The 12,035-nt window shown below is 37.8% G+C and overlaps 2 protein-coding genes across 3 annotated transcripts; both read right to left on the minus strand.

Moving 5' to 3' along the window:
• Window positions 1-238: 238 nt before the first annotated feature.
• On the minus strand, window positions 239-1,509 carry LOC138934223 (uncharacterized). Of its 2 annotated transcripts, none has more exons than XM_070297722.1 (3): window positions 1,363-1,509; window positions 762-1,013; window positions 239-624 (listed from the first exon to the last, which is right to left on the minus strand). In XM_070297722.1, the coding sequence occupies exons 1-3, from the start codon at window positions 1,381-1,383 to the stop codon at window positions 349-351; spliced, it is 549 nt and encodes a 182-aa protein (XP_070153823.1). In that variant the 5' UTR covers window positions 1,384-1,509; the 3' UTR covers window positions 239-348. The 2 variants fall into 2 exon arrangements, with proteins under 2 accessions (XP_070153823.1, XP_070153822.1); XM_070297721.1 differs by having other exon boundaries at window positions 762-1,063.
• A 1,703-nt stretch (window positions 1,510-3,212) lies between these two features.
• Window positions 3,213-10,979, minus strand: LOC138934222 (uncharacterized). Its single transcript, XM_070297720.1, has 5 exons — window positions 10,973-10,979; window positions 10,225-10,368; window positions 9,221-9,506; window positions 3,951-8,789; window positions 3,213-3,859 (listed from the first exon to the last, which is right to left on the minus strand). Exons 2-5 carry the CDS (start codon window positions 10,350-10,352, stop codon window positions 3,491-3,493), a joined length of 5,622 nt encoding a protein of 1,873 aa, XP_070153821.1. The 5' UTR covers window positions 10,353-10,368; window positions 10,973-10,979; the 3' UTR covers window positions 3,213-3,490.
• Between the last annotated feature and the right edge of the window lie 1,056 nt (window positions 10,980-12,035).

Genomic DNA, 12,035 nt, shown 5'->3' on the forward strand with positions numbered 1-12,035 from the left:
TTTTTTATCCGTGAGAAATATTCGCTTTCTCATATTCGAAATCTCTTAATCAGTTGTTTGTTGAAAAAAGCTTTTTTTATCAATAATAATTGAATAAAACAATATTTACTTCAATGAATAAAAAAATATTTATTACGAATGAATGTATATGAAGAATCGATTCATTCGTTATCATATCATATATATATATATATATATATATACATCCACAATATATTTATAATATAGTAAAGTAAACATACACACAATAAAAAATCTTTTAAAAAAGATGTAATATCACATGTTTATTACAGACAACTTGTCACTTTCCTATTCTAATACATTTCTTTTGTAGGAATATATATGATCTTATCTTCCGTGTGGGCACGCGAGAGATGTGGAAGCGAAAGTGGCATCACTACTCTTTCTAAATTTGGAAGACGACGCATCCGATTCGCTTGAAATTTCTGCGTTTTGTTCTTGCGTATTATTTAAAGAAGCGATTACAATCGAATAAGGCGGAGGATTTTCGTATTTATCTTCGTCGGATACTGGAGAAGATATCGATGTCGTTGTTTGCGTAGTCACCACGGACGTATAGGACGGTGGTAAATCTACATGCAAATGAGTCCGATACAATTCCATCTGTAAACGAATATATACGGATGATAATAAGGATCGTGTTAGAATTTCATGCGTTTATAAAACGTGCATACAATTATTTGCGCGAGATATAATATATCTCGAAAAATAATTAATTTGGCATAGATATCGTTAAATACCTCTCTGCGATTAGCGGCCGTGATACTCGAGACAGTTCGAATCGCAGCTCTTCTTTGCTGCTCGAATAAAATTCTCGCGTTAGTCTTCTTCACGTTGTAAGCGGTATAACCACAGATAAATAAGAAGAGCAGCGTCAGTACCATCAAAACAATCCACATATATTCCCATTCTAATAATATCGAAGCTATCATTGCTATCGTCACCCACGCGATCAAGAGAGTAGCCAGTGTTCGACCGGAACAACTTGCGTCCTGAAGAATTCGCATTTTAAACATAATTCTCCAGTAGAGATTTATTTTGTCTAAAAAGAAACGTGTACTTGTGTGGAATATCTATTTTCGTTTTTAATACGTACTTATATATTTTTATCTATCTTAATGATATACAACTGATAACCATGATTTAACAAAGAATAGCCACAATATTTTCATTTAGCCAATAGAACATAAGAAAAGAATATTATATACAATATTATATACGATAATCATTTTATCAGATTAGAAAAATATTGTATTGATTGTTGTTATTGGTTGTATTTATAGTTTATACGAGCATTATTAAATTATTAACAAAAAAAAAAGAAAAAGATATAATACATACCAAGAGAATCAGAAAGAACATCCTGAATACGATTTAGAGAAAATTATTCTTCCTTACGGTTGTTATTAATCGACTGGTTTATCTCATCAACGATATATTTTTATCTATGACGATAAAAACGATATCGAGCTGATACATAAAGTACCGCTTTCCGTTTGCATACTTTTGTTAATACATTTTTAGAAATTCAATTATCTCAGAGCGAAATACGTTGATTAATGTTGTGATCACATTTCCCTGAACCAGTATTCATTAGTGAAACGTCGAGACGTTCACATTATTTTATACTATTTTTAGTGTTGCGTAATAAATCGAAAATATAAAGACACTCCAAACTATGTCAACCCATGTCGTTTACCCGGTTCTGTGATTTCAATCGTTCCAATGTCAAAGACAAAAAAAATACGTGTACCGATAAAAAATCAGTTTTTTAAACGTTAAATTCATGAAGATCTCACAAGCACCTTTTTAGCAATCTACGTGTGATCGAACAAGCCGTTTCATTGATCAGAAGCACTAAAAAATAATTTAACAAGATTGCTATGTAGCACCAAAGTTAATAACCAAGTTCGTTTTAGGATCGAAACAGAGAAAAAGAGCGATTTTCGAGAGATTTTCGCGCAACAAACACTTGTCACTTGTATATAAAAATCCTGATTGCCATTCCCAACGCGATAATGATGAAATCACGATCAAAAAATACTCGGATTTTATTTTTATTACAAAACTATATCCGAATAAGAAAGTATTTAGTTTCGTAGTTCTTTAACATCTAACATGAACGGTAAGACTTCCCACCGCCACAAGACTTTACGATAGCTATGCGATAAACGAATAAAAATCCTCCACTGTCGCTTAATGTATTTATCATCTGCCATTGACGCGCATCGTTTATGCGCAGATAAGAATGATAATATATATATATATATATATATATATATATATATATATATATATATATATATGATCAGCTCTTAAAATTAGAAAAGAGTGTTATGCGGCAAAATAAAAAAATTGATTGTGTTACAAAACGTATGTATATATATATATATATATCATAATTAAGTGGAATGTTTTGTCAGGTAGCCATATCGATTGAAACGTTTTAGCTAAGGATACAATATATATAATTTTCACTATATATTCTACATTGTGATGCGCGATATATTCTATACAGTATTGATGCAATGTCTATTAATGTTGAAAAACAAACTCGAAAACTATCATTTGTAAGATGTTGCGCGATATGAGCAATTTTCTTATTTTATACATCCGTATGTGAAATGTAATAGGTAATGCCTAAACAGCGAACTTAGAGTTGTGCGTTGAAAACGAGAGGACGAACGAGAATGTTGTGCTTTTATTCAACGCGTCATCCATTTTCGACATTTGTCTGTGTTAAAAAAGTACATTTGTTTTTTTGTTTTTTTTTCATATACAATATACACGTGGCATTTAACGCGTATATTCTATAACAGATTAATTCTACAAAAAATGTACAAAAAATTCTCAACGCTCATTTATATCACAATTGTTAGTCGTATTAAAAAAGATGCGTAATGTCAATCAGGGTCCAAATAGATAATCGATACTCGATAGAAATTTGCATTAAATATTCGCCGGCTATCGTATCATAATCGCGTTGTATTTTATTGGTACACAAAAGATATAATGACCATCATTTGGACCGCGATTAAGATCTTTTTTTTTTCGAAACCGTCTTTCTTTTCTCCGTTTTTTTTTCAGTCTATTATTTTTATGCGTTTATAACCACTCCCTAAATATAGCATAAAATAGTACGACCCATGTATTTGTTATGGGTTCATTTTACATATATTAGTATGGAACAAATGATATCGCGCTAATTTCTTATTTTTAGATGAAAAAATAATAAAGAAAAGCTATTAAGTGTGTAATTCTAAGCGAAATTGTTTACAAATTTTCTAGAACATGCCAAGTATACATCCTGGACCGCTACAACGTGCTGGATTGGTAGAAAGAGAGAAAAAAATCATTTGAGCAATGCATCGCGAGAATGAGCTGTTTTCCCGACGAGAATTCACGGAGATAAGACGTCGAATAGAAGGAACAGGATCGAATTGATGGCATTGTCGGTGTGAGCCTTTTTCTAAGGTAATAATCGAGGATTAAAACGTCCCATGTGTAATATTATGCCAGAAGGGTTGTGTCGAACGAAATATAAAAAGGGCCTGTCGAGCTTTAACCTCGGTCTCTCCGACAATCCGGAGGGCTGTCTTTTCTCTCTATAGAATCGATCCATACGCGACTGGTCCGCGTAGAACGAATCCATGTGATCCTCTTGCGAAGATATTATGCTGCCGTATCTCGACGCGTCGTTCTCAGCGATATTACCGAAAGTGTCGGTGTCTTCCATTTGTCGTCTGATACTTCTTCTTAATGGGCTCGCGGGATACGTTTCTACGTGATGCCGACCGCTAAGAATATTTTCATCACCACAGGTACTGAATAGGTTCATCTATAATAAAAATTTATAAAATATTATGGACTATCGTGTATATATCTAAATGAATACAGGAAATGCGTATATCGAGCAGATATATATTTACCTGTAATACATCGGCCAAATAAAGACGGTGACCTACGCCATTAATACCCTTGAAATCGGCGTTACCCGAGAAGAGTTCGTCGAGACCCATTCTCTTCAAGGCGGCAGTCGCGTTGACAACAGATCTATGACTGAATTTAGGCACTTGCAGCTCCAAGCCGCTTCGCGGTATTAGGACCTTGAGGAGCTTGTTCCAGGCTTCGTCGCGAAAGGCGCTTCTAACGAGACGCTGCTCGAGGCGATCCAACGTGTCACCGAGTGCGGTGTGACCTTGCTGACCCGGCAACAAGAAAATTGTCGAAACCAATTTGTCGCTTCCGCCAAGAGCGACCACGGTAGCATCAATGCTGGGCTCGTAGCCGGCTAAGATACCTGATCGCCAAGTAGTAGCTGGGACCGGCACGAGTTTCCTCTGCCTGACAGCCGGCGAAACCGCAAAGTATAATTCGCCATCTCGACCAACGGAACTGGTTAGAGTGCTATTGCAATCGGTCTGAAATACATTGGCGGAAAGCGCCGCTAGCGGTGATCTGAGCGGTACAGTGTTCGTCTTGACAAAATCTTTGATTCTACCACCCGTCTGCTTTCTGACCAACAGATTTGTCCTCCTGCGAACGAGATCACTGATGGTGGCAAAGTTTACCTCAGTTACGAGGCCCTCGTAAAATTGTTGGGCCTGCTCTTTGTAAAAGGGCATAAGCTTCCTGACCTTCATCTTATCGGCGAAGAGCTCACGAACGAAAGCAGCGTTTGCGATACCTTGATTGCGGGCCAAGCTCACCGTATCGGTTATATTTTGGAACACCAAGTGCGGATTGAACGTGGCCACGTCGTCCAGTCCGAGCACCTCGTTCATCTGATCGGACGTTGGTCCACGCGCGCCCAGGAAGATCATTGCCAGCAGACTGGTCATACCGAATGGCGACAAGGCCAGTGATCTCGCAGTACTCAGACCTTTATTAGTAGCGACCCAGAAATTGAAGGCTAATTCATTGCACAGTCGGGCGAAGTTTATGATATCGGTGCTCGTGTGTTTTATAGTGATATCTAATCCGCTCGCGCTTTGCGACGCATCCCAGAGCGGTAGCATGGATTGCGTCAAAGTTAGCTGGTCCTGCCGATCTGGCTGATGAGTTACCCCTGTTTCGTTTCCCGGTAAACGAATTTTGGCACTCTCGTTTTTCGAGTTGGACGACGACTGAGTCTGAATGTGATTGATCGGTTTTCTCAGCGGTATCGGTGGTTTTGTCGGTGAGGTTTGTTGCGATATAAGTGTCCATTTGTCTTCCGCATTCGCATCTGTTTCGGTCTTTGAGGCTTCAGACTTCTCCAACGGTTTATGACCAACCGTAGGGTTTGACATGATCGATGGCGGTGTTGATAGCGGCAAACGCATTATTTCCGGCTTCGAAGAATTCTCGGAGTGTTTCAAAGACGCCAGTTTACTCTCTGTATTATTTGAATTAGTCTGCAATGTCGACGTGTCCTTTGTTGATGAAATAATCGTATCGACTACCGACGTAGTCTGTGTCACATTTTTATTATTTTGATTCGATGTGTTATTGGCAGAATTCAAATTGTTTGCACCATTAATCAGATTTGATTGAGAAAGTTCTTCGCTTGCATTCCCTGGTAATTTCTGCGTCACAACTTCGATAATAGGACGATCGGTATTCGCATATTCTTGAATCGATAGAGAAAACGAAGAATTATTATTATTCTTATTTACGTTATTTTTATTTTTATTATCAGTTGTGTTGCGATTTTGCAAAAACGTAGAATTGACAGAATTTCCATCTGACATGGGGGCATTAGACGTAATGTTCGATACAACGGTATCCGTTGTGACATTATTAATATATTCGTGTGAATTGTAGAACTCGGAGTTGGATTCGTTTGCGGAATGAACTGCGACAGCCTCCATTGTCGCTGACAAAGCATTCAGAGAAGACTCATTCTTTTCGTCCAATGTTTCTATTTTTGGACTACTCTGCGCATGTACCAAAACGTTTACCGAATTTTGGATATTACTTGCGTTAGCTGAATCAATTAATTCAATTTTTACAGGTAATTGTGATAATTCGAGACTCTCGTCCGTCCTTACAACGGGCGCTTCTGTCGTTTTCATTTTTTCCTTGTTTTCTATTTTCTTTTGATTATTAGTTTGATTATCGAGCACAGTTGTATTGATATTTAACGACTGCTCAGAATTTGGAGTGACAACTTCTGCGGTAATTGTACTCAGTCCAACACTATCCTTTGATTCGTCGCTAACATTCGCGAATTTGTTTGATGAAGTGGATAAAGATACTTTCGTAGAATCATCGATACTCGGTTCATTACTGTTTAACAGTTTAATTGGTTCTAATGTATGATCTGACTCTTTCGTCTGCATGATAGCATGATAGAATTCTAACGTGCCGTTTGTAGCCAGATCCGTTACTGTTTTTTGCGTTGATGTTCGAATAATATTTTTCTCTTCCTGATACTCATTTTCATTAAATTCTACTTTTTCTTCATACATCTTAGTGATACTTTCGGTGGATTCTGCAAACTTCGTCGTATCACTCGATACATTTTTAGCCATTTGATTCTCGCTAGTCTCTTCGATGGACGATTTTTCCGACGTGCTCGTTGCAAATCCGGCGATGAGACTACTCGCTAAATCACTAGCTACAAAATTCGTCGTGTCACTCGGTAAACCGATCGGCTCAATTGCAGGGTTACTAGACAGTAGAGGCGCATTATTCAATACTTGATCGATAGCGGACACTGGATTGCTCAAGTTTAAGTTTGCGAAAACATTATCGAAATGTTCGTTGGTCGGTTTATTCAAAGATTCACTCGACGCAATTGTCGACTGCGTTTCAGATGCTACATCAAGTACTGTCAAAGTGACAGGTAAAATCTCTTCTGGTAATTCTGCAGTTTGATCGTTAGCTTGTTTCTCCAAAGGCATAACGTTAATAGCAGTGGTGGTTTCGAGAGTCGCGAGAGTCTTGGTCTGATTTCCTGGCGAACCGTCGTGAGTCTTCTCGAGCTGAATCCATATAGTCGAAGGAGAGTTCGTTGATTCCGTCTTTGTACTGACCGATTCAATATTCGATTCAGCTGGCGTCGTGGTTAAAATATTATTAGCCGTTGTTTCGTTATTCGTCGTTTCGGTTTTAATCGAAGCTGTCGATATTGTCACCGTAGTCCAAGAGTTCGCGGAAGCATCATTGACAGGCCGTTGAGTAGTAGTGTAATCAATAAGCTTAGTAGTAACGTCTTGAAACGGAATTTCTGTAGTAACGGTTACGTAAGTTTGCGTACTAACGCGTTCGACAATCGTCTCGTTCGTGTTATAAGACATAAATGTATCTGCACTCGCGATCGTGGGTTTATATGAATCAGACACGTTGTGCCTCCGATCGTAATTAATATTCATGATCGATATTTCCGGCAGTAGCTCGTCCGATAGAGATAATACGACGGGTCTTACTTCCGAAACTTGATTCATTACATTCGAAAAAGAATCGATTAACTGCGTGGGTAGCGGTTCCATCAGTCCCAAAGATTGGATCTCAGTTGGAGATTGAGAATTGAGATAATTTTCTGTGTACGTTGACGTAACCGGACTTAATGATTCTTTCGTAACCATTGAGGAGCCTTCATCACGATGATAATCCGTATACAGCAAAGTTGGAATAGTCGAGGCCTCGATTGTCGAAGCGATGGCGAACGTAGATGGTGAATGCAACGCGATTTTGTTAGACGCAGCTTCCTCGGGTTTTACAGACACGGATGCGTGAGAAAGTGGTTCCGAGATAACGCTATTAGTCTGTGAGATTATTTTATCATCATTGTGCGTTACGTTCATTTGAGATTCTTTCGTAATCTCGGGTATGAATGAAAAATCCCCAGATTGTTTCGTATTGTTCTTATCCTGTATAAGAACGTAACTTGCATTCGAGAAAGAAGAGATCTTGTCAGCCATATTCATCACTTCGACAGATTCATCGTACGTTACAGCCTGCTTTGTATCGACAATAGGAGGATTCGTCGATATACTCGGTATAATCGTCGAATAAATCACCGGAATTTTTATTTCTTGACTTGGTTGATTATCAGGATTCATAGTAGTCTGTTTTGTATTATCTACAAGATGCGTATCTAAGCTCGCTGGTTGCGAGAATGTTGTAGCTTCAGGTACTTCCGACAGAGTTATCTCGATAAATTGTTCCGTTTGATTAAATCCTTCGGTCTGAGTAGACGATTGAGCTAAACTGGCGGCACTGATATCAGCTGCATACGAATCAGTTTGACTTGTCTTGTTATGAGTACTCTCAACCGGAATCACGCTAAGCATTTGGAAGATCGGACTTTCCGTAATGGCGGAATGCAATGTAGATAATTTTTGTTCCGTCAAAGTGATAACTGGAACTGGAATCATTGCTTTCTCCGTGATAGCATCGGGCGCCGATGTCTGCTGCGAGTAAAGATTAAGTGGCAATTTCTCGCTAGGCTGCATATTATTCGTAAAACCAGCGTAAACATTAGTCTGAATGTCTGACATCGTTGGCTTCTTCGTCATCGGATCTTTCAGAGTAGTTCCGATATTCATCGCGCTTTCAGTTGATAACGCTTCTATCTTTTCTGTTGTAATCTTATGCAATAATTGATTAGATTCACTGCTTGGAGAAATGGCATCTGTCTCGCCGGACAGAATGGAAGGGAGAATGTTGCTCCATTCGACGTTCGCGTGTTCTGGAATCTTGGGTATCGAACCCGTTAAAATCGGTGGCTTGTCGAGTGCGCTCTTCAACACATTCTGTACCTTCTGTACTACATCCATGACCTAAAATGCGATGTGATATGTGTTAAATCCATAAACGAAGACATGACAGCTCCGTTAGCTCTAAACTGGTTATATATTCTTGTTTATTTCCCATTTATATTTAAATGATCATCTGATTTTAGCATAAATCTATAAAATGGATATCATATTTTTTCATCAAATATTCAATTTGTACAAAAAAACATTCATTTATAATAATTATATTTAGCAATCCAATTAGCATTTCATTAAATGTATATTTTATCATATCCAAATATTTCATTATTTGCTTTTATTTACATTTCTAATTCAAAATACTGTATTTTAATTAAAATAATATATAAAAAACATTTGTGTGCGCGTGTATATGTGCTGTTTGTGTTGTTCTATCAATATTTTCTATTTACAGATAAGAGAAACAAAAGACAAGAGACAAGAGACGGTGAATCGACCTTTTTTCCGCCCGTGAGAACATCATCGGCTTTTTGAGGTTCTTGTCTGTCTATCGCAACGTGATCCGCACCACCTGCAGCGATGAGACCTTGAATTTCCTGAGCGGTCATCTGCCGCGTAATCATATCACCTTTGTCGTTGTAAGTATAAAACTGAAACTTGTCGGGCCGCAAAAGTCCAGCCGGCGAAGCGACCAGTTTGTGGCTGGACTGCGTGTTGTTTTTGCCATTCGGAGGATGCACGCGTTTGTTGTAGTCCTGACGGAATATTGTGGAAGTAGCTACGCTGTAAAGGCACGAAAATCCGTCCAGAATATTACCGTAACTTTTGCTTTATATATTCAGTTATTCCAACATATATATATATAAACCCTATGTATTGTTACATAAATACGGAAAATTGTATCTAAATACGATTTTTATGCGTATATTTCAACTGAAACGTACATAACAAACGTACGAAATAGATTAATGTGCATCGTGTATTTTTTATCTGGAAAATTATTTATTTTTTAATAAGCTTGATTTTAAATTTAAATGCATACTGATAAAAATTGTTGATAGTAAAGGTGTATCAGGAAGGATTTTTTTGTGAATCCATAAGAATGAAAAGTTCAATACGCGCATATATATAATTTTCCTTAATTAGTCTATTCATTAAGAACACCGAAGCTGTCTGGCAGCTCGAGAACTAAACCGCTATGCCTTTAATAAGAGCCGACCGTGCTTTTCGTCCCTTTCCTTTTCCGCATTCTCTCTCTTGTCTTTCCCATGCAAGGTGCGATTTCTATCTACATACTCCTCGTTCGCATTATCTTACGTCGTCTTTATGTCATCCGTCCGAATATCAACTTCACGAGAAAAGAACTTGGAATTTAATTCTAATTTCACACATATACGTATATAAATTATATTATAAATATTTTAAACTTATCCCTAAATCGATGTATATACACGAGATTTACAATATTTATATAAAAGAAGATTTCTTTTCTGATACTGACCTAGGATCAAATGTATTCACAGGTACGTGCAAACGTTCATCATGAGCCGGTAAAGGCGCACTTAATTGCAAGTTCATCAAAGATATGATTAATGCTGGCAATAGCCAGCGTAATCGTTGCAGCAACATGATAATATTCGATTTTCTGAAAACAGAAAAATATTTCGAGATTGCGAAGATAGTATAGTCGCATTTTGCTTTATTACATATCACTCCTGTTATTAGCTCTTTTTTTCTATTTACGATGCATTCTGTGCGAGAATATTTATTAACAAAGTTTCAATAGAGAATATAATTTTCAACAGAAATAAATCGAAAAATAATTATTGATATGATACAGGATACGTAGATAAACCACAAGCGAATAAAAGTCATGACATAACAACGTGCAAAAAAAAAAAAAAAAAAAAAAATGAAAGAGAAATAAGCCATTGAACTTTTTAATTTCTTATTAATTGTTGTATACACATATACAATACATATTATTGATCTTTATTTTTTGATCTTGGCTTAATTACTTTTATACTTTGCATTATATATAAAATTGAATGATGACCGTTATGCGCAATTAGCGTATGTTTGGTCTCTTCAGAAATCTCGTTTATATATTCATAAAAAAATCGCGAATATTTTTTTTTTCCTCTTTCCTTTGCCCTTGTAAACTTATATAATTCTAGATTATCTCCCAAAAAAGTAAAACTTAAATTTATCTCTTAAAAATTTAAACTTAGCTTCTTGTAAACACTCACATTTTGAAAATCAAGATAGACTCCTTGAAAATGTCATTTAATCTTATCGAGAATTAATTACCATCAATAATCCCGGTATCAATAACTCCGTGATCGCGACAAAGTTTGAAAACTTGACCACTGAACACACCAGTTCGATGTGACACAATCAACTCGTAGTAAATATCAACAAAAGGAAAATGTTAGGCGAGTTTTTGACGAGTGTTCGATCGACCCTCGGTGTTGAATTCTTTAGCGCGAGACGCGATAATCAATCCCTTTTGCTCTCTCTTCTTTCGCGTCTGTTCGTTCTTTCTTTCTCTCTTTCTCCCTCTATGCTTCCCTTCTTCCCTTCTTCGTTAAGGGATCAAGGACGTTTGGCAGTTGAAACTATTTGCCGTCGACCTTGCTGATCGGACTGTAGCCGGTGTAGCGACCTCGGCGAAGATTATGGAGCATGTACCATGAACTTCTCCCTTTTCTTTCTGTGCAGGTCCTCCTCTCAAATACTCCCTCTCGCATACTCCACACTCGCTTGACACTTCGGCGTGGTTCTCTTCCTATGCCACTTGTTCGGCTCTGCCGTCTTATACCCTGGATAAACACGTACTGCAAGGTAGGATCCTTCGCTGGGACGAGCGCAGTGGAACAAGAGGCAGAAGAAATAAGGAGGGGAGACGGCTCCTGAAGGGTAAGACAGAGAAAGGACTCGCCTCTCTCGTCTCTCGCGATAGTCGTCGGATGGAGTGGATTACGCGGAAACAGGTGACCGCGCGTACGTGCGCGTGGTACATACACGAGCATTCTTTCTAACAGATCACCTTCGATTCGACTATAATCGAAAATGACATAAAGATTATGCAAAAGCGTTAGAAGACATTTCTACCGCGCACACTGGGAAAAATTATGGCAAAATTTTCTCAAGGGAGTTCATCGTCTCGGTAATATACATTAAGGAAGGAAAAGAAAATCGTGTGCATCGTGCGATTTAGCTCTCTTTAATACAAAAGAGGATAGAATTTTGGATGATGAGCGCGACGAACGTTATAGGAACGCCAGTCGGGCCATTTGACGTAGCCCACAT

This window comes from Polyergus mexicanus, unplaced genomic scaffold (genome assembly GCF_030449975.1).
Source record: "Polyergus mexicanus isolate NDT 795.1 unplaced genomic scaffold, iyPolMexi1.0 SCAF_6, whole genome shotgun sequence".
Taxonomy (NCBI): Eukaryota; Metazoa; Arthropoda; class Insecta; order Hymenoptera; family Formicidae; genus Polyergus; species Polyergus mexicanus.